We start from the raw sequence: 25,104 nt of genomic DNA, 5'->3' as shown, positions 1-25,104 counted from the left end.
AGAGAGAAACCCTGTCTCAAAAAAACAACAAAAAACAAACAAAACAAAAAAACAAAACACAACACAACAAACAACTTAAAGGGGGTGGTGGTGCGTAGTTATGGTTCAGTGATTAAATTCAGAGGGCCCTGGGTTCAATCACCAATGTGGCAAACACGAATCCTGGCCTGGGCCAAATACAACCCACCAAGACCTGCAAACTCAGTGTTGCACACACCCCTCCTCATTTCGCTGATTAGTGAGAGACATCATGGGTCCCTTGTCCCCCCCAGCCCCACACTAGGCTCAGGGAATGAAGAAACTGTTTCTGAGAGGACCACGAGCCAAGACACAGCTGGGATAGAAGCAAAGGGCGGGGTTACCTTAGACTGGGGAGAGTCGGGTGTGTCAGTTTTCAGGGAACAAGGGGAATCCTCCTCGCATGGATGCTGGTGTGACTGGGTCCCAGCCATGGTGGACCCTGCAAAGGACGACAGACAGGGTCAACAACGCTCCACCTGGGACTCATCCCGAAGCCACCTTCTCCCTCAGTCAATGCTGTCACCTCCTGTTACCATATGACAGCCGACAACACTTAAGCCTGGTGACATCTTGCAACAGGTGCAATTTGTCCTCTTGAATGATGGGAGGAGACCAGGAAGTGTGAGGTGTCCTGAGCAGCCCAGGTCACACGGTGGGGGATGCCTCTATGCTGTCCCACACAGAGAAACCTCCACTGTGATTCCACAGCAGATGCCGTTCGCCAAGCACTCCCAGAGGCACAGGGAAAAGTAAGAACAGGAGCAGAAGGGGCCACCCAAGCATTCCTCCTGGGTTGGCCTGAAGCACTGGGGAAATTAAGGGTACTGAGGGAGGGGGCGGGAGGCTCAGCACTCACTCAGTAAGTACCCAGGTGTGGGGTAGTTAGCACCTCCATCCTGAGGGTACCAGTAACCAGGGTGACTCAAGCACCTATCATGCTACTTTGCAGAAGGGACTTGAGTATCCATAGACCCTGGTACCCTGCAGGAGTCCTGGAACCCTCAATGGCCACTGGGTCAGCAGAAGTCCGGTCATCACTGAAGCTGGCCAGTGGCAGCATGACCAGTCTACTCTTGTGGGTTGGTTGGTTTGTTGCTGGTTTTGGTTTTGATTTTTGAGACAGGGTTTCTCTGTGTAGCTCTGGCTAGCCCGGAGTTCTCTGTAGACCAGGCTGCCTTTGCCTCCCAAGAGCTGGGATTAAAGGCTTGTGCCACCACCTGGCCAGGATTTTCCATGTTTAAACGTCTTCAAAGAATTGTCTGAGGCTTCCCCGGATGACCGGGCAAGGCAGAGCAGCACAGCCGATGAAGTGACCATGGACCATGCCTGCAGCCTGGACAGCTGCGCAGAGCCTTCAGGGAGCTGCTTTCTTTGTCTGTCTGGACACTGCAGATTTTTGATAAGAAACTACACATACTATAGCACATACCACACACACACCCATAAACCACACCAAACTCCATGTATCACACAAACACACCCCCTACACCATAACACACACACACACACACAAACCACAAACACTGCACACACTACATACACTGTTGCCATGGTGGATCACAGAGGGCCTAGTGTGTAACTTCCTGCCTGCCGAGCACTGCACGGGTTCATTCACTGCAGGACCCATTCATCTCTACATAAAAGTCCCCAAAATACGACCCTCCAAGTGCCCAGACTTTTCCTCTAAAATAAAAAAATGTCCTCAAACGGCAGCTTCCCTGGACAGCACACGAGCCTGGAATCTGGGGCTTTCCCAGGGCTGAATGGCCTCAGTAATCGATGGAAAGAATAACTCCTCCTGTTTCGACTACAAAAATAGAAGAGTAACTTCCTCTTCTGTGGGAGGGACTGCAGGGACAGGCCCAGTGTGACTGCAGGGACAGAGCACACCAGCTCCCCAGGGCAGGCAATGGTGAAAGCACAGAGGCCGAGGCCGGGCACCTCCCCACTCCTCCCCCACATCCCCTCATTATCTTTCTCCCTTTCGCAAAGGAACAGCAGCTTGACACAGGTCTGAAGACCTGTCAGGAATTGGGGTTCACAGGTCAGCACATTTTCCCCCTTCCTTCAATATCTTTAGTTAAAGGAAATAGTCCTTGGCCTAGAGTTAACTGCTGCCCCCTCCCCCCACGCACACCTTTCCTCCTCTTCCTTGTTTGAGATGGGGTCTCATTATGCAACCCTGGTTTTGGAACTGGATATAGAAACCGCAGAGGGCGCAAGGTCTTTGTGCTCACAGTCTGACTGCAGGTGTGACTTATACCACACTAGATTCTCCCCAGCCCCTTAAGCTATAGAATCCTTTCTCTGTCTCTGTCTGTCTCTCTTTTTCTTTCCCCCTTCCTTCCTTCCTTCCTTCCTTCCTTCCTTCCTTCCTTCCTTTCCTTCCTCTTCTTTTCTTTGTTTCTTTCTTTGTTTCTTTGTTTGTTTGTTTGTTTGTTTGTTTGTTTGTTTCTTTCTTTCTTTCTTTCTTTCTTTCTTTCTGTTTCTCTTTTGAGACAGGATTTTTCTGTGTAGCCCTGGCTGTCCTGGAACTCATTCTGTAGACCGGCCTGCCTCTGCCTCTGCCTCCCGAGTGCTGAGATTGAAGCACATGTACCCCCACTGCCCGGCTAGAATCTGTGAGGATGTGACAGCCAGCCCTGCCCTGATGGCCCTGTGGTGTTGCCTGCCCAGAAATGACCTGTGCTATTCATATCTTCCAAGCACTCAGACCTGAGCGACCATTCATTCACACACATGCCCTGTGATGACTAAAGAAATGTAATATGGAGCCAGGCATCCGGTAAGGGCCTCGGACCTGTTGCTCTGGAATGTCTGAGAGATCCTAGTGGCCTGCAGGGGAGGTGGTTACATCTGCCTTTGCGTCTGTAAAAAAAAAAAAAGCCGCTTCTTGTATGGGAAGGGATGACATTTTTATTACTATATAGCAGGAAAGTAAGAAACAGCTGAGGGAAGCAAACCGATTTTCCCGCCTAGCTGTGGATTCCATGGACAGCTGTTTTGCACACCTTTCTACTGGTTGCTGAGTTATTTTTAACTGGCTTTCTTTATTCCCTCACACAGATCCATATGGTTTCCAGCTCTGGTATTTGCAGAGACTCCTATAAGAAACTGTGTTGGCCTGGAATTTGCATTCATCCCCCTGCCTCTGCTTCTGCCCAGCTAGGGTGACTGATTCTCTGCAATAGGATGCAATGGGCCATGTTCTTACCCATTTACAGATGGAGGAACTCAGAAATGAGGCTGAGAGGGAATTTAAGCACCAGTGGCTCAGCCTCGGGCCCAAGCCCCAACAGTGGCTTCTCCATGCAGGACTGGCTGGCTTCAGGCTCCTCAGTGAGCTGCATGAGGCTACAGGAGATGAGAAGTGAGCCCCGCAGTACCTATTGCTAGGTGTCCCCTTGTCATCTGGCAGACTGTCCCTAAGCTCTGGCCTGAGCGTGAGATACTGAACACACATATAATGCACTCTGCAAGGCTCTGGGACAGCAGAGCATGTCGTGTGGGGGAGGCAGGAGTGATCGAATCCCATGATTTAAATCACCTTGGTCAAATCCTTATTTTTCCTTTTGTTGAAAATGATGGGAGGGGGAGTGGCTCAGTGGTAAAGCACTTATCTCGAAAGCCTCTAAAGCCCAGGGTTTCATCCTTAGCTCCCCCCCCCCACTCCAAAAATGGTATTTATAAGCTTAACACTGTAGTGAGAATTCTGGAATTTTGGTTTCTTTAAAAAACACAGAAATAGCTGTGCGGTGGTGGCCCACGCCTGTAATCCCAGCACTCTGGGAGGCAGAGGCAGGCAGATTTCTGAGTTTGAGGCCAGCCTGGTCTACAAAGTGAGTTCCAGGACAGCCAGGGCTACACAGAAAAACCCTGTCTCAGAAAAACCAAATCCAAAAAAAAAAAAAAAAAAACCCAAAACCACAGAAACATATTTTTTTGGTTTAATCCCAGGTGTGAGGATACCGGGCTGTGTGGCCGCAGCTGACTATGATTCGCCTCGTGCATGAGCGTGGTTTTGCCTGCTGCAGATAGTTTCTGCAATTGTGTGGTGTTTGGAATTCTGGGAATTTTTCAAAAGGTATATAAATGCTAGTCCTGAGTGGGGTGGTGGTGGCTGTTGGTTATTCAGGAGGGTTGGTCTCTGTTAGTAATCATGTTCAAAGAGAGAAGGAATTAGATTCATGGCTCTCCCCCCTCTGTCCTTCTTTCTCTCCTATCTAGTGATGGAGGGGAGCGGGGAAGAAAGGGCAGGAAGAAGAACCCACAAAGCGGCAAAGGCCACTACATGACAGATTTGGGGTCTGGGAGTTTTGGGTGTTGAGGATTGAAGCCAGGCCCTGTGCACACCAAACAAACTTTCTGCCATGGGCCACAGGGGTCCTGACCTCAGCTTCCTGAGTAAAGTCAGAATATAGCCACCCAGTTATATAGCCCAGAACAGAGTTGAAATCAAGATCCTGCCTCAGATACTCACATAGATGGGATTGCATACACACACACACCACCACACCCAGATATTTCCCCTTTGCTAACTCACTGTACAGTGTGCTTTGATGTACACGTGTACACACACACACACACACAAACACACACACACACACTATGCCCCCCAAAAGAGAAAATAATACCCATGGATCTGAAAAGATGCTCAACAATTTTAAGAGCACTGGCTCCTCTTGAGGACCTGGGTTTGATCCTAGCCCCCACATAGTGATACACCAGCTTCCCTAGGGAATCCCAGGGAATCTAATGGCCTCTTTCACCACCACGGACACTGTACGCAAGGGGTCCATATGCATAGTCAGGCAAAGCACCCGTACACATAATAAAAAAGAATAAATCTAAAACTCAGAAGAGGAGGAGGAAGAGAAGGGGAGCACCTGTGTCCAGAACGGAGCGTGGTTTCTCAGGCTGGCCCTTCTCCTGTTCATCCTTGAGGTTTCTTCTAGAAGCCACAGGCCCTGGCTTCACAGCCTCTGGGAAGGTTGGGAGAGGAGTTGTGCTCTCAGAAACTGGCTTCCCTGGAACAAGATATAGAAGACGGTGTTACTTTCCATGACCAGGAAGCTATGAAGAAGCAGGTCTGGAAGTCAGAGACTTGAGGTCCCACCCTGCCTCCAGCACGAATTCTCACTGTGCCTCCTGAGTTTTCTCTGGGTCACGGCCCGCTCATATGTTCACTGGGCTATTGCAATGCCATGTGGTTTGGCTCTGGCATTCTGAAACACACACACACACACACACACACACACACACACACACCTAGCTTCTGCCTTGGTAGTTGTGTAACTTCCAAAAACCCATTTTCCATCCATGAGCCTCCTACAAGATGGAGACCATCAGGGCTGGAGAGATGGCTTGCAGTTAAGAGCACTGCACTTGTTCCATTCCCAGCATCCACTACAGCAGTTCAGAGCTGTCTGTAACTCAGTTCCAGGATGTCCTTCTGATCGTCGTGAGTACCAGGCATGTACGGGGTACGCATACATGCATATAAAAACTCATACACGTGAACTAAACAGGGGCTGGGGAGATGCCGCAGTGGTTAAGAGCACTGGTGACCCAGGTTTGATTCCCTGCACCCATATGGTAGTTCACAAATACTTGTAACTCTAGTTCCAGGGGATCCAACACCCTCTTCTGGCCTCTGCAGGCACTATACATGCGGGTGGTACCCATACATATATACAGGCAAAACACTCATACACGTAAAATACAAATAAACAAGTCTTTAAAAATAAATTAATTAAAAACAAATGAAGACCATGAAGATAATGGCTGCTTGCTGACTTTGTGAGAACTGCTGTGAGCAGAGAAGGGAGAGCCCAGTGCAAAGGGCTTTAGAAACGGCTGCGCGGTTTACTGAGTGTGAAGACATCCGTCTGGGAGCTGGGTGTGGAGCATCTGCATAGCATGCACAAGACCCTGGGTTCCAGGAGCCCAAGTCCTGACTGCCCTGCAGTTTCTCTCCTCTGCTTCATAAGTGAGACTCCTACACAGCAGCCATATTTAGAGAGGCCACACCCAGCACACACACACAACTGTACAGCTCATCTCTAAACAGCTTTGGGGATTTGCTGAGGACCACACAGCCCTGGCTAACAGGGCTGGCTGCAGAAGTCGCCTACCCAAAATGTCCTCGCTTCTGTATAGTATAGTTTTGGGAAACCTCAAAGATGGCGGGAGGTCACCCGCATGCCAGCTCACGTCCAGATCTCACTGAGGTTCTTTCAAACGACATTTTTCTCTCTCCCACTAGCGCCCAGACTTACCCTTCCTGCCTCCAGCTCGGCTGTCCTTTCTTTGCCACCAGGCAGCAAGGGCCCGTTCTGACCACATCATATCCCTGTTGCTTAAAGGGAAACACTATGGCTCTCTGTTGGCCTGGTTAATGTCTAAACTCCTTAGTCTGGATTCTTCAATATTCCCGCTTCAGCTAAACCTAAATTGTAAGAGAGGTGGGTGTGACTCAAAGGTGTTAGAGCTAACTAGTGTTTGTGTGTGCGTGTGTGTGTGTGTGTGTGTGTGTGTGTGTGTGCATGCATGCGCACACAAAGAAACAAGATCACAGCCCTCTGCTGAATGTCCTTGGCTCTTGGTTGGTTTAGGGCAGACCCATGTGTGGAAATGAAAGCCCATAAGGGATCTGACACCCTCTTGTGTCTTCCTCTGGCACTGTGTGCAGGTGGTACTTATACAGGGCCACAGGCAAATAGAATAAGCCAACCATGATGCAGCCCCCTTTCATGCCAACACTGGGGTCTCTATGAGTTCTAGGCCACTCAAATAAGAGAAACTGCAGGCATAGTGGTGCCTATCCCAGCACTTGGGAGGCAGAGGCAGTTAGATCTCTGTGACTTTGAGGCCATCCTGGTCTACATAGTATATTCTTGGACAGCCAGGATTACATAGCAAGAACATGTCTCAAAACAAACAAAAAAGTTAACAAAGTTGAGGTCAGAGATGGACAGAAAGGAGTTTCAACCACCTTGAGCTGGGTGGGCAGCCTAGGACCAAGAACATCCATCCGTCCAGGTGCATTCATGGTGCAAGTGGGGTATCTGTTGGCTCTGCCGGTGATAGCCTAGGCAACTACCCAGCCTTTCAGCCACTACCTCAGCCTTTGTCTACTTCCTGCCATGGTCTTATAAAACCTCTAGAGAAGGAAGTTTCACACATTTTCCCCTCTTGGAAAACCACTTCCTCTCAGGAGTTTCTCTTGCTTTTCCTCAATTTCTCACGATTTTATAATTCTTTTTTCTAGATTTATTTTTATTTAATATGTATGTGTACCTGCCACGTGTGCAGTGCCCACAGAGACCAGAAGAGGACAGCAGATCACCTGGAGCTAGAATGACAGACAGTTGTGAGCCACCCAATGTGGGTGCCGGGAATTGAACTCAGAGTCCTCCAGGAAGGATTCTTAAGCCCTGGGCCATCTCTCCAGCACCCTATAATTCTTTTTTTTTTTGCACCCTATAATTCTTAATAAAGTTTATTTATGCTTTTTCCATACTCCAAGGGAACCTATGCATTCTTTGTTTTGTTTTGTTTTGTTTTAAGACAGGATCTTACTATGTAGCCCTGGCTGGTCTGGCCTAGAACTTGCTATGTAGACCAGAATGGCCTCACATAGCTCCGTCTGCTTCTACTGAAATTAGAGGGCTGTGTCATCAAATTCAGAGTCTGAGTCTTTCATCTTCATTTTAGGCCATTGTCTCAGATTTGGCCTTTGATGAGTAGGACTATAGGATCCTGGGCCAAACACAGCTCGGGTGAGAAAGATCCCGTTACACTAAAACCCTGCTCCATCACCACAATCCAGTCTCATGGGTTTCTTCCTTCACGGACTGTTCATACCCTGGCACTGTTCCTTCCTGTCTCAGTATTTAGCAAATGTGTTTTGATTTGGTTTGGTTATTATGTTGTTATTTGGGTTAGGGTTTTTGTTTTTTGTTTTGTTTGTTGAGAAAGGGTCTCCTGTAGCCCGGGTTGCCTCAAACCAACCCAGTATTGAAAGTGAACTCCTAATCCTTACGCCTCCAACCCCAGGTGCTGGCTGGGCTTAGGGACTGACATCTGTTGGGTCATGCGACCTGGAATGTCGTCTCTAAGCCAGCCACTTCCTCATAGCAGCCAAACCACACAGTCTGTGCCTTGTAGACCAGGCTGGCTCTGAAGTCGTAGAAGGGAACAGACAGTCTTTGTGACAAAATGTCAACAAAAACCATTTGCTAAGGTAACTGCCAATTCACAAGTATACCAGGCACCAAGCTGTCCAAACAGGGGGTAACCAAAAGCAGATACTAAAAATGTCCCCAGGAGGCAGGCTGTTGGACACATCTCTTACCCAGGCTCCACTGGGCCAGGGACACTATCTTTCTTATGTTGTTCCTCTCTCTAGACAGCCTAGAGTAGAAATTCCATGATCCTCAGAGGGTATACCAGCAGCACCTCAAGACAGGCATATGAAACAGAAGGACAGCCTTCGCCGTTGTGCAGAGCCCGCTGAGGAGTCGCCATGAGTAAAGCCCACCCTCCCGAACTGAAGAAGTTTATGGATAAGAAATTATCATTGAAATTAAACGGTGGCAGGCATGTACAAGGAATCCTGCCGGGCTTTGATCCTTTCATGAACCTTGTGATTGATGAGTGTGGGAGATGGCAACCAGTGGGCAGCAGAACAACATCGGCATGGTGGTCATCTGAGGAAACAGCATCATCATGCTAGAAGCCTTGGAGAGAGTCTAACCAGTGTCCAGCAGTGTGTCCCCATCCCTCCCCAAAGGCCTGTTTGCTTATGATGTAGAATTAGCTCATGTACATTTTCATATTGAACTTTTTGCTAATTAAACTTTTGTGATACTCAAAAAAAAAAATAAGAAACAGAAGGACAGAGGTGGCTCCTGGGTACAGAACCCCCAACTGAGACTTCGGGTTGAAGCCATACCCACAACAATAGGAAATGATACCCCACCTGGCCCCACCTTGCTCGTGGGTCCAGCGTATAATACATCTTATCTTTTACATTTTGTATTTACCAGTGTGAATGCACACAGTGTACATGTGCCAGCATTCATGTGTCTGTGTGTGTGTCTGGGTGTGTGTCTGTGTGTGTGTCTGTGTGTGTGAATATGGACAATGAGACTATCGTGGAAATTGGATAAAGTTTGAGACAGAGTCTCTTTGTTGTTTTTCTTCTGTGTATAGGGGGTAGCTAGCCTGAGGACTTCCAAGAATTCTCCTTTCTCCATCTCCCATCTCCTTTAGGGGCACTAGAAATACAGACACAGGTGCCTGTGTCTCTGGGGATTTGAACTCAGGTCCTCGGGTTGTGAAGAAGTGCTTTTATACACTGAACCATCTCCTCAGCTAGAGGCAGTTACTTGAGTGAAGCCTGGCTGAGACTCAGGTTCTTCATCAGTAACATGGAGGTGAAGGGTCATTCCATCCTTACTTAAACTCTGGGTCCTATTGCTGCTGACTTTGTTCTTTCCCAGCGGCTGGGACTGGAGCCAGTGCCTGGCACTGAGCCACTGAGTCACAGCCCAGCCCCTGTGACGCTTTTTGTTTAGCACAAATCTGTGTCTGTATAGACATACGTGGTGTGGCATAAGGGTACCAGCACTCAAAGCTGACCTTTCAAGATCCACCCATGAAGCATACAAAAGCTTCCTTTACTGTTTTCATTGAAGGGAGAGTCCATCTTTTCTCTCTCTTTCCTGTTTTTCTATAATGACATGCCCTAGCCTGCACCTGGCCGGGTGTCACATGGTCACATTCAGGACTGTGGTGGGAAGAAGACAACAAACACACTGGGTGGGGGTGGGGTGGAGATGAGAAGGCCTGGAGGGAACCTGTCAGCACATTCGGGGTTAACACTTCCTCAACCACACAGGAATACCTAAGGACACAAGCAGGGCCACGCCCAACCACAGAAGTCAGCTGACAGCCCCAGGTCAGGCACTACTACGTCAGGCTCCATCAGCTTCCTGAGAATTCCCCTGACCTTAGAGTGAGCTTTGGGTAAGATTGAGCTGTCCATATGCAAATGATGATAAATAGCTTGTGTGAGGTTCAAACCATTTGGACTAGGGTTAGGTCTCAGAGGTCCAGAGCTTGCTAAGCATGAATGAACCCCCCCTCCCACATCCCCAACCCCCAAAGGAGTAAATAAATAGACATGTTTAAAAGGAGAAAGAAAGATATTAAACACCCTAATTTGTCTTTCCCAGCTGCCGGTGTACCTCTTGGCAAGGAAGGTTCTGGACTGTGCAGTGCAACCCAGTCTTGCTCTTTCCCACCGTGAAAACGAAATGGAGAAAAATGTGGCTTCTTTTGGTTCTGTTTTCAGGAACCTGTTGTTGCTCAGGCTGCAAACCACCCCCACCCAAGCCCCAGCCACTCTTCCAGCCACCAGGAAGACAGAAGACACTGCAGCACCACAAGCTGTGCGAGGTCAAGAGCAAAGAGTAGGTACTTCACCTCACCACAGAGCCAGCTGGCAGCTTCCCCAGGACCGCCTCTCAGTGCTAGGGCCAGAGTTCTTTTTCCCTTCCGGGGTTAAATTCTCAAGGGCATCAGGCACAGGCACTGATCCAGAGCACAGTCAGAGGGGTAGACCTGAGCTGAGGCAGACACAGCTTCCCCAGGCGGCTGGTAGCCAGGGACGACAGGGTCTTGATCCTCTAAGTCTCCTGCACCTCCCATGGGGTGACAGTAATCCTAATCCCTGTGCTCTTGGAATTTATCTGGGCTTGGCAAAAATGAGACAAGAAACACAGCACAGCTGGTCAGGACCAGCTCAGCACGGCACACCTACAACCCCAACCATCAGAAGCTAAGCTGGGGAGGGGGAGGATTTGATGTTTGAGAAGTCAGCCTGGGCTGTCTGAAACCCTGTGTGGCCCTGACTGAGAAATAGCCCCAATAATCTCGAGCATTTGAACATTTGGTAACCAGCTGGTGATACTCGCGGGAGAGGCTTACTAAAGGGCCTTGTTAAAAGAAGTATGTCTCTGAAGATGGGCTTTGAGTGTTTAAAGACTCATGCCTGTTTCAGTTTGTTCTCTCTGCTTCATCTCAGTGGATCAATGTGTAAGCTCTCTGCTTCCTGCTCCAGCCATCGTGTCGGCCTGATGCCATGCCTTCCCACGGTGACACACAACAGATTCTTATCCCGTTATATGATTTCCTCCCCTTCCTCTTCCTCCTCCTCTCCACTCTTCTTCCTCCTCCTCTTCTTCCTCTTCCTCCTCCTCTTCCTCCTCCTTCTCTTAAGTAGTTTGTTTCGTTTTTCAAGACAAGGTTTCTCTGCAAGAACAAGTCTCTGCAAGTCTAGACTGTCCTGGAACTCGCTCTGTAGATCAGACTGGCTTTGAATTCAGAGATCTCTGTCGGCCTCTGCCTCTGTAGTGCTAGGATCAAAGGCACTCACCACCAGGCCAGACTAACTCTTTAAAGGCATTACCACACCCAACTATTTCTCTCTCTTTTTTTTAATGTTGTCTTGGTCATGGTGTTTGATCACAGCAACAGGAGAGTAACTAACAGAACCTGTCTCAAACCAAAACAAACCTCTAGGAGCCGCCCAGGAAGACAAATACACATGCTTCCTCTCTAAGAGGCAAAATCTAGAGCTAAATATAGAGGGGCGGAAAAATAGAAAGGGGGCTGCGAAGGGGAAGGAATGAAGGAATCTATGGGGACGTGGAGCAAGAGAGGGAATGGGGGAAACAGCTGTTTTTCTCTCATATGCAGAATCCATATTTAAACACATACATATATGAGAAAGCAAAAGAAGGGGACAATTTGGAGACAGTAAGGGATCAGCAAAGGGGCCAGGGTGATGTGCAAATATTTGCTAAGCATACTGATATTTATGTTTGAATGTCAAAATGAAACCCATTACTTTTTTTTCAAAAGGATCTCTGGGCCAGACACAGCTCACAGGTCATCAAGATACTTCAAAGACAGTCATTAGAGCCAGACGTTCTAGTCCACCCTAAACAAAAAAGCAAGACTCCATATCAAAACAATAAGCTATCAGACTAAATAAAATCGAAAGAACCTCTGACGTCCGGTGGGGTCTATGGGGAACCCTTTGGGAACCATTCCCAGTTTTGTTTTCTGATTTGTGCCACAGGGCCTCATATAGTCTGGACTGGCCTGAGACTCTCTAAGCAGACAAAGGTGACCTTTAAACTCTTGGATCCTGGGCTGGGCATAGTAGCACAGGAAAACAGAGGCAGGTGGATTTCTATGAGTTTGAAGCTAGCCTGGTCTACAAAGTGAGTTCTAGGGCATCCAGGGTTGCATAGAGAGACCTTGTCTCAAAAACACAAAACAAGGGGCTGGAGAGATGGCTCAGTGGTTAAGAGCACTGGCTGCTCTTCCAGAGGACCTGGGTTCAAGTCCCAGCAAGCACATGGCAGTCCCTGCCTGTTCAGCTCCAGGGCTTCGGACACCCTCACACAGACACAAACACAAATGCAGGCAAACCACCAATGTACTACTACTATTAATAATAATAACAATAACAACAACAACAATAATAAATTATAAAGCTGGGCAGTGGTAGCGCACACCTTTAATCCCAAATCCCAGCAGTTGGGAGGCAGAGGCAGCGAATTTCTGAGTTCAAGGCCAGCCTGGTCTACAGAGTAAGTTCCAGGACAGCCAGGGCTACGCAGGGAAACCCTGTCTCGAAAAAACCAAATAACAACAACAACAACAACAATAATAAAATTATATATTTTAACCTCCCGATTCTCCTGCCTCTACCTCCCAAGAGCTGAAATTCCAAGTGTGTAAGGCCACATCCACTTTATGCAATTCTGAGAACCAAAGGCTTCCTGTGTGCTAGGCAAACACTAATTGAGCTACACTGGACAGCCTCTATAGGCACATTTCAAACACTTGCGGACAGTAAATGTGCCTAGGGACCCAAATCGGTGGATGCAGGAACAAACAACAAAGGAGGTGAATAGTGGGAGAAAGGGGGACCCGCTCTCACCTCCCTCAGGGGACCCGCCCTCACCTCCCTCAGGGCTCACTAATTGCCTCATCAGAGGAGGATGAGCAACTTGGAGCTCACTTGCCTGGTAATTCCTCCACCGCAGAAAGAAAAGAGACATTTATCTACAGCTCTGGCAACACGTGATTCTCAGAGACTGGGAGTTTCCAGGGGAGTGACCTGGATAAAGCTCTGGACAGTAAGATGGCGAAGGGTGGGGCCCAGCTCTGCCAAAGCCCCTTTGTGCTTCACTGGCCTGTGGATGAGGGGAATGTGATTTCTTCCTCGATTTGCTGCATATCCTGCTGCAGCGTATAGCTGTCTCGATGGAGCAAGTCTGACCAGAGACAGGATGCTCCGGCCAACATCCCACCAGCTAAGGGGAGATGTAAGCACTGTGGCTGAGGAGATGGCTCAGCGGAGAAGAATCAACTGTTTAATCGGAAGACCCGAGTTCCCACCCCAGCACCAACATCAGGCGGCTCACAAATGCCCGCGAAGCCAAGGAATCATGCACACCCTCTCCTGGTCCCAAGGGCGCTTATGCTATGAACACATTCTGGAAATCCTGCCCTTTACCCACTCTAGGCAAACAACAATGCAATACTTCAGTATTTGTTTTAATTCTTAAGTTGATCTGTAGCTGGAATGGGTTCCTTCTAAACAATCTAAAGCGAGGAGCTTCAAACCAAGGGACCCTGGAGCCAGGTACCCACATCGGGAACAAACCTTTCACTAGGCCCTTGCTTCTACTTTCCCAACTAATCCCAGGTCCAGTGTGGGCATTTGTTGTTTAACACCCCATGGGTACACACACACACACACATACACACACACACACACACACACAGCATGTACAAAACTCCAAACTCAAAAGAGACCTAGGGAGAGGTTAAAGAGATGGATGAACAGTTAAGAAAACTTCTTGTTCTTCCAGAGGCCCTGGGTTTAATTCTCAGCACCCACATGGCAGCTCACAACTGCCTGTAACCACAGCTCCAGTGAATCTGACACTCTCTTCTGGCCTTTGTGGGTACTGCACACACATGGTACACATACGTTCATACATACATACATACATATATGCATGCATGCATACATGCATACAGGCAAAACATTCAAACACATAAAGTAAAACAAAAATAAATATTGTTTTTTGAGACAGAATTTCTCTATGCAGCCATGGCTGTTCCAGAACTATTTCTGTAGAGAAAGGCTGACCTCAAACTCAGAGATCTACCTGCCTATATAACACAGGGGCAAATCCCAGCACTGTTCATTAGGGCAGAGGGCACTCCAGAATTAGCAGCAAAGTCCTCATTTTATGAACACATTCTGGTAATTCTACCTTTTCAAGTGCTGGGATTAAAGGAGTGCACCACAACTGACTCTAAATAGAAAATGCAAAGAAGACAGAGACAGGCATGACCTACCTCCTAACTGCTTCATATCTAAATGCCCAGAGAGCTGGTACCTGCCCAGGTTTCAAAAACTCAGCGTGACTCATCTGTTTACAGTGTCAGAGACAGGGTCTCTGCTTGAGAGAAATGGCTGAGTCAATTCCCAGCACTTGGGGATGGGGGTGTGATTAGCTAATTCACAAAGTGGAAGGACCCATATACAAACGAGAAACTTGAAGAGAGGACCCTAACGCTTCTGTGAGGAGATTCCCTTGAGGCCAAGGCCCAAAAGGTGATGGGGACTCGCCTCTAGAAGAATACAGGGAAGTCTGGAAAAGATGAGAGCTCCAGGGAACAGCATGTGCAAAGGTCCTGGGGCATTTTGATAAGTTTCATCAAACAAAGAAAGACCCTAGTGGCTGGGCTGGAGGAAGAGGCAGATGGTAGAGGTGAGGTCAGAAAACTGGGCGGGAAAGAGGCTGTATGGGGCTTTGAGGGGTTAGACAGAACCTTGCCAAAATCCCCTTGAACCAATGTCACCCGGAGGTGTGACCCACTTGCCCCTCTCATATCCTAGTCTCCCTTGCAGTTAGATTGAAGCTATTGAAGTCAAAGTCCCAGCTAACCAGGGACAAAAAGTCAACGAGTCTCTCTTCCACTGCCCCGACCCCCCGAATCCCCCCCCCCCCCACAGTGACCTACGTCAAGAACACAGAGCTGTCATTTCACAGCTCATCTCCGGGTTTAGGTCACACCTCTGACACAGCTGGCACTGACTCACAAAAACTCTGAGGACAGCTGAGCCTTCCACTCCCAGGAGCCGGGTGACCACAGCACGGTTCAGTCAGAGCCTGACAGGTGAACCTCATTGTGCCCCAGTTTAACTGTGCGCCACATGGGCCCCTATTTGCTCTCCCACCGCTCTCAAAACCCACAGTGACTGAAGAAGGATCAGTTCGGGGAAGGAAATCAGGTGACCTGCCCCGCACTAGGCATCAGCACCTTAAAAAACATGTAGCCATCTTTTGAAGCTTCCTGTTGTAAAAACAAAGTAAACAGAGGCATTGCTTAGACACATGTGTGTTTGAAGTTTGGGACGGGGTCTCTTGTACCCCAGGATGACCTCAATGTAGCCAAGACTAGCCTTGAACTTCTTATCCTCCTGCCTCCACCTCTTGAGTGCCACCATACCTAAAGATGCCCATTTCTCCAAAGGGGAAACTGAGTCTTAACCTAACAACCTACCCAAATACAGATTGAGGTCAAGTGGACCTCAGTTTGCAGCTTGGCCACTTACAAAGTAAGTGACTTTGGGCAAGTCTCAATTTCCACATCTATAAAATGGGAGTAACTAAACTCCTGAGGAAAGGTGCTTGCTGGGACATACTGGGTGCTAAGTCCCATTATATTGGGTCTGTAGACCCTACTGTCCTAGCCTGACACTGCAACAGCTTCAAGGACAGTTCCCTAGAGCCACAGGGAATGATCCTGACCCACATTTTATTGCTCCCTGAGGCTGTGAAACCTTTGAGAGGGCAAACACAGGGACTCTCAGATTGTACACTCCAGTCCTGTCACCTACATGTGTGCAGCCTGGCCTCTGGGGAGGGAGGAATCACACTTCTCCATTTTTTTATTTTAGGTTTTTTTTTTTTTTTTTTTTTTTTTTTGGTTTTTTTTTTTTGAGACAGGGTTTCTCTGTGTAGCCCTGGCTGTCCTGGAACTCACTCTGTAGACCAGGCTGGCCTCAAACTCAGAAATCTGCCTGCCTCTGCCTCCCAAGTGCTGGGATTACAGGCCTGCGCCACCACCACCCAGCCGGGGCCACACTTCTCTACTACGTTGCTCAACAGCCACCCAAAGTCCCCTGTCCACAGAGCCCGGTCCAGGAAGGAAGTGGCTCTGGCTCACATGCCGAGGGCAGAGTCTGAGCAGTTGGAGTTGCACAAGCACGTCGTCCAGATAACAACAAAGCTCAGCAAGAACCTTCCAGACGGGGTTAGAACCGGGCCGCGCCGCTCCTCCCTTATGTGAGGGTCCCATCCCAACAGCCGAAAGAGAGCTGCGAGATGGAGAAAAAACCCGACAGGAAGACGGCAGCGGCCGACGGGAGAAACTGTCTTGAAACAACAATAATGATGATGATGATGATGATGATGGTGATGATGATGTAGTAAAAGTAAAAACAAATAGCAGGTTATGTTCCAAGGCCTGGGCAACAGGTTTGTTTTATCAAACAAAGAGAGTGGTGAAAAAGTCAGGAACAGAGACACAACCAAACAGCGGGTTTGTCTTTTTAAGTCAGAAGTGGGGAGCATGCTTGCCCAGCATGCATCTATACACACATACATGCATACATACATACATGTATACATAATACATACACATACACACACTCACACACACACACACACACACACACACACACACACACACACTGATCCCAGGCATTTTACCATCTGGGTGTGGTGATGCACACCTGTAATTCCAGAATTTGAGGGGCTGAGGCAGGAGGATCAGTAAGTCAAAGGCCTCTCTTGGTCTTCAAACACGCCTCCTTCCCGTCTTCGGGCTCTGAGACTCTGCTGTGCCCTCTGCCTCTGCCCATGACCAAGCCGACGCTCCCTTCAGCCACCCTTCCCGTCTCCACCTCCCAGCCGGACTCCCGACCCAGTGCTTCTTCGAGTGCACGTGTTGCCATGGCTGTGTATGTGTGTTCATATCACTGCTATCTACCCACCCTACTAGACAAACGCACCATGAGACCCAGGCTTACGTATGCAATCAAACCTACCACCAAGCCCCATCCAGCCTAGGGGCTTAGGATCAAAGTCGACCTAAGAACCAGAGGCCGCCAGAGAGACTGGCGACGACCACTATTGCAGCAGAAACCGAGCAGGTTCCAGGTCTGGCTGGAACCACTGACTGCTAGAGGTGAGCAGCTACATGGCCTGTGGAGTCTTGTTCCATCCTAGCAATGAATTGTGGGTACACTGTCAGGAAAGGGGGTGCAGACAACCTCTTTCTGGGTGAGGTCCACCGAGTCATCGGAGGCTGACAGGGCATCAGAGCCACAGATGGTGGCATCAGACGGTAAACTGATCTAAAGACAGTCACTGAGAGCTATCAGGCCTCTCTCTTGGGAGCAGGGCACGTGTGGGAAGACAGTTGTCTGTAGACATCCAGGGAGCCAAATGGGTGTGTGTGTGAGATGTTAGCTGTCCCTGGAACGGCTACTTTTCCTCCAGAGCAACCCGGGCCTTTAGCTATGTATACCCCCTTCCTGCATTATGTCCCCGTCTCCCTTGTAAGCAGGTCGATCATGGGATACAAGTCGATCATGGGATGCAGTTCTGGCCAATGCTTTTGAGGGGAGGTTAGATATGCAACTTGCTGGTCGAGCCTTAGCAGGGCAGGAGCACACCTACCTTTGTTTCTTGTCACCTTACATGAGAACCAGAAGCATGTGTCCCCACCAGCCCCTGACGCCAGGACACCCTGGAACTGTTTACCTGCCCTAGACAGCCTTGGATGTCACTGGTGGAGAAATGTTCATGGCTCTGTGTGTGTGTGCTCTCCTGCATGCACACGTGTGAGCTCACATGTGTGTTGGAATACACACGTGGAAAGGCCAGACGGAGGCATCAGCTGCCATTTTCTACCCTATTCTCTCCTTTTTGTTTTTTTGTTTTGTTTTTTGGATTTGGTTTTTTCGAGACAGGGTTTCTCTGTGTAGCCCTGGCTGTCCTGGAACTCACTCTGTAGACCATGCTGGCCTCTAACTCAGAAATCCGCCTGCCTCTGCCTCTGCCTCTGCCTCCCAGAGTGCTGGGATTACAGGCGTGCGCCACACCACCACCCGGCTTATCCTATTCTCTTAAAGCAGGGGTTCTCAACTTTCCTGATGGTGGGACCCCCAACCATAAAATTATTTTTGTTGCTACTTTATAACTGTAATTTTAGCCAGGCGGTGGTGGCGCATGCCTGTAATCCCAGCACTTTGGGAGGCAGAGACAGGCAGATTTCTGAGTTCGAGGCCAGCCTGGTCTACAGAGTGAGTTCCAGGACAGCCAGGGCTACACAGAGAAACCCTGTCTCGGAAAAACCAAATCCAAATCCAAAAAACCAAAAATAAATAAATAAATAACTGTGATTTTGCTACTGCTATAAATTGTGAATGTGTTTTCTGATGGTCTTAGGTGACTCCTGCGTACCCCCACAAAGGGCTTGGGTCCTGCCTTAGACTCTCTCACTGAATCTGAAGGTCATGATTTTTTGGGCTAGGCCAGCAAGCCCCAGGAATCAGCTTGCCTCCACCCACCCAGCCAGCTGGGAGTTCCCAGGCACCCGTGGCCACACCCACGTTTTACTCAGCAGCTGTTTCTGTGAACTTCTGTCTTCACGTTTACTCAGTAAGAAAGCTCAGCACTGAGCCACCTCCCAGGTCAGTTTGTTTGATTATTTTGAGACAAGGTCTCATTATACAGCCCAGGCTAGCCTAGAACTCACTACCCTCCTGCCTCACCTTGTCCACCCTGAGGGTGAACAGACATGTGCTAGCATGCCAGGCCCAGCTTGGCTCTCTAAGGCCCTGTGTGAACAGAGCCTGGAACCTGTCAGGGAGAGCATGAAGATGGCAAAGGTTGTGCTGGGGAAACCTCGTCCTAGGATCTGCAGTAATTTATGCTAATTCTTGTTGGATGTCATGTCTAGCAGGTTAAACAATGACCTCGGCAAGTAAAGCTGAGAAAAAGTGAAGGAAGAGAAACCCACAGGCCGGTGCCCCTTCCCAGACGGTGCCCCTCCCCAGACGGTGCCCCTCCCCAGATGTCACATGCCTCCTCCCCAGACGTCACATGCCTCCTCCCCAGGCGTCACGAGGCAAGGCAAGTCCAGCTACAGGGAGCCTGCACGTCTATAATGGCCGCAGGCTGCAATGTGTGTTAACTGAGACACTACTCAATGCTATGGAAGTTGCTGGGTGCCTGGGACATTTTGTTTTTTGGTGCTAGGAGCCCAGATCCTTGCCTTGACAAGTTTTATACCCATGCAGGACATCTGGTGAATACAGCTACCTTCAAATCTATCTTTAAGAAGTGTTTAGGGGTTCGGGTGTGGCTCAGCAGTTAAGAGCACTGGCTGCGGTTGAAGAGGACTAGGGTTTGGTTCTCAGTACCCACACAGTGACTCACAACTGTCCCTAACTACCGGTTCCAGGGGATCTGATGCCCTCTTCCGAACCATCTGGGCACTGCACACATGTGGAACATGTATCAGGCAGAACACTCATGCACATAGAATAAAAATAAATAAATCTTAAAAAAAAAAAAAGCAAGAAAAAGAAACGCTTAAGAACCAAGCACACAGTATCACATGCCTTCAATCCCAGCACTTGGAAGGCCGAGGAAAGAGGAAGGCAGATCTCTGTGAGTTCAAGATCAGCCTTGTCTACATAGTAAGTTCCATGCCAGCCAGGCAACACATTAAGACCCGATATCACACCACACCCTACATACCCCCAAACACCCACGGATACAGATACACACGTAGACAAACAGAGACACACACACATACACAACCCACACACACAAAGAGCGCTGGAGAGATGGCTCAGCAGTTAAGAGCACTGACTGCTCTTCCAAAGGTCCTGAGTTCAAATCCTAGCAACCACATGGTGGCTCACAACCATCTGTAAAAGAATCCGGTGCCCTCTTCTGGAGTGTCTGATACAGCTACAGTATACGCACATATAATAAATAAATAAAACTTAGAAAGAAAGCAAGAAAGAAAGCAAGAAAGCAAGAAAGCAAGCAAGAAAGAAAGAAAGAAAGAAAGAAACAAAGAAACAAAGAAACAAAGAAAGAAGGAAAGAAAGAAAAGAGTGGTGAGCAGAAGTCAAATTTTCAGGTTAACTGCAGGGGGCCCAAGTAAATAATAAGCAGATAAATGCAAAATAAGATTAAATAGTTTGCTTAGAGAGGGGGTGTGCCTTAACACAGGAACTCGAGTTCTGCTGCACACAGGCCCTGCATGTTCTCCTCTACGCTGGGCAGCTAACTTTTTTTCCCTCTATTAAAAAACCAGCAAGGGTGAGAAAAGGGACGTGTGAGGCCTGAGAGTATGGTGCAGGGAGGGAGTGTGTGTGTGTGTGTGTGGGGGGGGGGGGGGCAAGCAGCCAGAATCTCAAAAGGACAGCCAGGGGTCATGGGGACGACCTTGGGTGGTTTCGGCCAGCAGAAATAAAAATGTGTTTGGGGAACTGGGGGTTGGGAGGGTGCATAAAATGCAAAACAGGACAGTCTTCTCTGAGAAGGGTTCTAAGCAACCAAAAGCCAGGAGGTAGTGCTCCCCCCAGCCCAGGGAGCCCACAGGTGCTGACAACAGGCCCAACTCTGCTCCCTAGAAGAGTGCAACAGGGGGCAATGGATCCAGATGACACCCGTGGACCTTGGGACCTCAAGCCGCGTACCTATTCTTTAGTCATCTGTTTTTGAGATAGGGTCTCTGTATGTAGCCCTGGCTGACCCAGAAGTTACAGAGTCCACGTGCCTCTGCCTCCTGGGCACTGGGATCAACAGGGTGTACCACTGAGCCTGGCATGAGTGTGTCCTTAAATCTGGTGCTTCACGCGGTCTTTGTTGACCTCCACAGTAAGGATTTTTCCTAGATTAGTCAATGATCTCTGCAGTCGGTGATCAGAGAATGTGGCCAGGAGCCTCTGGTGTCACACATCCTGATGGGACACCATTGCCTTGCCTGGCCCAGCCACCTGCCTCTCCACAGTGGACTAGCTGTAACCACACGGTGACCACAGATGAGCTGGCAGCTCTAAGAGTTTATAATTAGTTCTTTTAAAATACAAAACATTTAGCTGGGCAGTGATGGCACACGCCTGTAATTCCAGCACTCTGGGAGGCAGAAAGGCAAGCGGATTTCTGAGTTCGAGGCCAGCTTGGTCTACAGAGTGAGTTCCAGGACAGCCAGGGCTATACAGAGAAACCCTGTCTCCAAAAAACAAACAAACAAACAAAACCCAAAAAAACCAAAAACAAAACAAACCAAAACATTTTTTGAGGCAGGGTCTCATGTAGCCTAAGTCAGTTCTGAATTCACTACGTGGCCAAAGCTGGCTCTGAATTCCTGAGCCTCCTACTTCTACCTCCCGAGTGCTGGACTGCGGCCATTTGCCACCACACCAGTTAAGCCTTATCATTTCTTGGCATCTGCCACATTTCAGGCTTCTAAGAAGACAGAGAAACCAAAATTGAGGTCACAATCCTTGGGGGTTGGTCACAAGGATCAAATGAAATGCCTCCTGGTTCCAGTGATCATGGGGACCCAGGCTCCGAGAATCCCAGAGAGGGCTCTGCTTGGAACCCAGGCTGGCCCCTTCGCAGGACAATGGTAGGGTCTGAGCCCTTGGAAGGTAATTCTCGCAGGGCTGTACCATGGGCCAGGCCTGGACTCATTCAGCCATATCTTGCCTAAGGCCTCTCAGACTGGCCTTGGGAATGAGGAACAGTGGTCTGGCACATCTCAGAACAGGACAGGATCAGTTCTAGCCAGCTCTAAAGGGCTGTGATCAGAGCAGGCTACCTTGTCCAGTCTCAGGGAAGAACATGGAAGGAGACTGGGTAAGGAAGTCCAAACAGAACAGAGACAGAAGCCAGGGGAAAGCCATGGTTACCAGGTAGGGGTTTGGTTTATGGGACAATTTCTGGGAATGCAGAAACAAGCTTGGCTGGAGTCTCTCCATTCGAACAAGCACCTCCTATTTAACCCACAAAGGGAAAGCCGCGGTGTGTTAAACACAGGTTTCCACACGCATTAAATTCTAGCGAGTTACCTAGTGGCTAAAGGGTGGACACAGGTTAACGTCAAAGCCCGCAGAGCGTCTTCCCAAGTCTCAGATATTCTGCAGAGCTGGATTTGGAAGTCAGGGTCTTACACGCTAGGGGGTGCCCTCCCTTGAGCTGCGTCCCCAGCCCCAACCCAATTTTCTCTCCACCCTTCCAGGATGCTCTCTTTGGAATGGCCGTCCTTGACCACAGTCCTTGGAGGCTTCCCTACCCCGGCACTTTTACCTCTCAACCTGTTTATTCTCCCTTCTTTCCCGCTGCTTATCATCTCCTGACTGGTTCCCCAATATTTTTAGGTTTTTAAAATTTGTGTGTTTGTGTAAAGAGGCACAACTACCACAGTACGTGTGCAGAGGTCAGAGGTCAACTTTTTTTTTTCCTTCGAGACAGGGTTTTTCTGTGTAGCCCTGGCTGTCCTGTAACTCACTCGGTAGACCAGACTGGCCTTGAACTAGAAATCCGCCTGCCTCTGTCTCCCAAGTGCTGGGATTACAGGCATGTGCCACCACTGCCCGGCTCCACTATTTTTTTTTTAAGATTTATTTTATGTATACGAGTACAACAATGTAACTGTCTTCAGACACACCAGAAGAGGAATCCCATTACAGATGGTTGTGAGCCACCATGTGGTTGCTGGGATTTGAAACTCTGAAAGAGCAGTCAGTGCTCCTAACCACTGAGCCATCCCTCCGGCCCCACTATTTTTTTTTTTAATTACAATTTAAAGGTTTAGATCTCTGACTAGTCAGTGTCTTTCCTGATAAACCCAGTGCCAAGTATAACACGTAGTAGGCCTGCGGAAAATATCTGGTAAATAAATAACTTGGTGTGTGCAAATTTTAACCTGGAAAAAAAAAAAAAAGAAGGGTCCTGGCATTTGGGGTGAAGCCTATTGGCAAAGAGCAACGCACTGTTCAATCAGTTCCACCCATTGTACTGATAAAAGATCGATAATGTCTTCAGACAGACACACAGCCCTTGCCGAGACTCCCCTGGGGACAGAATGGTTACTCACAGCTCAGGACAATCTGGGCAGCTCGGTAGAGTTCCAGGTGACACAGGAGGTCCACCAGCTGCTGGACGGTGGCCTGCCGCATGGACCACCACCACAGCAGCTCCCGGGTGATGCTCACCCCCTGGACTCTCTCCATGGACTTGATCTTCCTCAGCTGGGTCAGGTCTGTGATCACATAGGAAGCTGGAAGGTAAGAGAGGATTCTGCTGAAGAGCTGGAGACACTGCCCTGCTCTCCCAGGGAGAGTCCCTGTCTGCCTCACTGCTCCTCCTAGATGTCAACGCAGCTACTGCATCCCAGCAGGATGCCGATCTTAGGAGCCTTGAATATCAGTAGTAGTCTCTTCCCTTGGGATGGTCTTTTCCCCAGCACTGCGTCAGTGGGAAGCAGAACTGTGCCCACTCCATCTAAAATGGAAGCCCCTGTAGACAGGGAGCTTCATCTGTCTCCATCACCGCCACATCTCCAAATGGGGAAACTGCCTGGCTCAGGGAAGGGGGGTAGTCTGCAGCCGGGGAGGAGGGCAGCAAGGTAGGGGAGCCCCCAGCCTTAGGAATGCCCTGTTCGTGCAGGACCCCAACAAGTATCCCCAGATGTTGTTCCCTGAGCACTTGGCTCACTAAGTCTCAACCCTGGTGGGAAAAATTAGTATGTCTATGACTGATGAATGACAAATGGTAGAAGTGTCACAGGAAACAAGACGGCCATGGGGCTGGCACTGTGCTAACTCTGAAGCACCAGGAAGAAGTGCAAGGAGCTGCGTTGGCAGTAACACTATGTTATGCTCTCCTTTCACTTCTTAATTTTATTCTTTTGATACAAGGTCTTGCTGTGTAGTCCAGATCAGCAGCCAATGCAGCAATCCTCCTGCCCCTGTCTCCCATACACTAGTGTTATTGGTGTGAGCCAACACAAGTAGCCTCTATTTGTTTTTGTATAAAATAAATAGTTGTCCTCAAGGAAACGACACACTGTACCCCACCCTCCCCTCCAGGCTCCTTCCTCTCCTCCTTCACACAGCTGCTGGCTCTCCTAAAATAGCTACTCTTTAGTTGTGTTACTATTTGCCAAGCTTGCTGGTGAGTGCTTTTAATACTAGCACTCTGGAGGCAGAGGCACAAGGGCTGGGTGAGTTTGAGGCCAGCCTGGTCTATATAGTGAGTTCCAGGCCAACTTGGACTACAGAGTAAAACCCTGTCTTAAATTTTTTTTATCAAAACATTAATTTTATTATTGTTTTTATTGGCATGGTGCTGGGTACTGAGCCCAGAGAGACTCATCCTTCACAACTTCACTTAGCCCCTTATGAGCCCATAAGGAATTTGTCAGTTGGACTGAATGGGTTTTTGTGTTTTGCAGAACTAGAGCTCAAAACCAGGGCCTCATGCATACTAAACCAACCACTGAGCCACACTCCCAGCCCTAAAATGGCATTTTTAATTGTTACATAGTATCCCACTGATTTTTTTTTTTTTTTTTGAGATAGGGTCTCACTATGTAGAACAAGCTGGCCTTGAACTCTCAGGATTCTGCCTTCCTCTACCTCCCAAGTTCTAGAATTAAAAGTATGAGCCACCACACCCAGGTTTGCCACTGAGTTTATTGTCATAGGAAATCAGGGAGAGAGAGAGAGAGAGAGAGAGAGAGAGAGAGAATGATTTGGATTTTGGGGTGTCATGAGGATGGAACACCAGTTAGCTCATGCAGGACGCCCTCCGCCCTGTCCCCAGTACAGCCAAACAAAACTGAATAAAAAAAAATGAGGAATTTAAAAAAAAAAAAAATCAA

At 48.8% G+C, this 25,104-nt stretch overlaps 1 protein-coding gene and 1 pseudogene across 1 annotated transcript in view; one reads left to right on the top strand and one right to left on the bottom strand.

Moving 5' to 3' along the window:
- Window positions 1-25,104, bottom strand: part of Irak2 (interleukin 1 receptor associated kinase 2) — a 57,762-nt gene that overhangs the window by 24,756 nt on the left and 7,902 nt on the right. Inside the window, exons 2-4 of the mRNA XM_052174564.1 lie at window positions 23,317-23,499; window positions 4,908-5,048; window positions 363-460 (exon numbers count right to left, since the gene is read on the bottom strand). Coding sequence (XP_052030524.1) covers window positions 363-460; window positions 4,908-5,048; window positions 23,317-23,499 — 422 coding nt within the window. The remainder of the gene's footprint in view (window positions 1-362; window positions 461-4,907; window positions 5,049-23,316; window positions 23,500-25,104) is intronic.
- On the top strand, window positions 8,488-8,900 carry LOC127679057 (small nuclear ribonucleoprotein G-like; annotated as a pseudogene).

This window comes from Apodemus sylvaticus, chromosome 2, assembly GCF_947179515.1.
Source record: "Apodemus sylvaticus chromosome 2, mApoSyl1.1, whole genome shotgun sequence".
Classification (NCBI taxonomy): Eukaryota; Metazoa; Chordata; class Mammalia; order Rodentia; family Muridae; genus Apodemus; species Apodemus sylvaticus.
This window is presented reverse-complemented; position numbering and strand designations above follow the sequence as displayed.